The sequence below is a fragment of the Phalaenopsis equestris genome, unplaced genomic scaffold (genome assembly GCF_001263595.1).
Source record: "Phalaenopsis equestris unplaced genomic scaffold, ASM126359v1 Scaffold231576, whole genome shotgun sequence".
Taxonomy (NCBI): Eukaryota; Viridiplantae; Streptophyta; class Magnoliopsida; order Asparagales; family Orchidaceae; genus Phalaenopsis; species Phalaenopsis equestris.
In genome coordinates this window covers 429,880-430,884 of record NW_018249546.1, presented here as the reverse complement: position 1 = coordinate 430,884, position 1,005 = coordinate 429,880, and the positions used below count along the sequence as shown (strand labels likewise).

Genomic DNA, 1,005 nt, shown 5'->3' with positions numbered 1-1,005 from the left:
TATCCCAAGAAGGTACATAGAAAACAACAGTGAAACCATCCGGACTAGGAGCCTTTTTAGAAATGATTTGCTTAAACACAGAGAGAATCTCCTGCTCCAAAGTAATATCAGAAAGAGATATGTTGGAGAGAAACTCCCGTCCCCAACAAATAAATCAGAATCAATAGGCTAAGCCTGCGTAGTAGCTTGAAACAAATTAAAGAAATAATCCATAACATAATTATCAATCTCATCTTTATCAGTTAGAAGCTTCCCATCAGGTGATTTAATTTTAAGAATAGTGTTCAAATTTCTTTTATGCTTAATTGAGGCATGGAAGAATTTTGTATTGTGATCTCCACAAGTAAAATAAATATCATTTGCTTTTTGCTGTAAAGGATCTTCTTCCAAAGAAATAGCTTCAAGAAGAGTTGTATGAGATTGGGCCAACTTAGTGACATGATGAGGAGAACAATATATATATATATAATATATATATATATATATATATATATATATTATGCTCAAAACAAGACACTGTGCCATGAAAATTTCATTTCTCTCAAGTTTGCGCAATGATAATGATAATAATCCAGTTTCATACAAGAAACAAAACAAAATGATAGATTCATGCCACCCAATTCATCAATTTTGGCTCTACCTCTCATCATTATTTTTGGTAAAGGTGGAACTCTTTCTCTCCGAGTTTCACTTCAGTACCGCCATAGTCAAACACAAGAACAACATCTCCTTCCTTCACGGCTACAGGTATAAGATTCCCCTCTCTATCACGGGTTCCAGGCCCAACAGCCACAACTTTCTCAGGGTTCAGCTTGCTGGTTTTCTCCGAGAGAAGGATGCTGGTGTTGCTCTTCGAAGGAGGAACCATCTTCTCCACCAGAATGCGATTCAAAGAGGGGATCAATCGCTTGGCCATTTGCGGTCGCGGTGAAGATTGAGAGAGCGGCGAAGAGCTTCTGAGTTCTGTTCGCCTCCTGAAAATTATATATATATATATATATATAT

The 1,005-nt window shown here is 36.8% G+C and overlaps 1 protein-coding gene across 1 annotated transcript; it reads right to left on the bottom strand.

Annotated features, from left to right (window-relative positions):
• Nucleotides 1-649: 649 nt before the first annotated feature.
• Nucleotides 650-916, bottom strand: LOC110038150 (10 kDa chaperonin, mitochondrial-like). Its single transcript, XM_020742920.1, has one exon. It carries the CDS (start codon nucleotides 914-916, stop codon nucleotides 650-652), a length of 267 nt encoding a protein of 88 aa, XP_020598579.1.
• Between the last annotated feature and the right edge of the window lie 89 nt (nucleotides 917-1,005).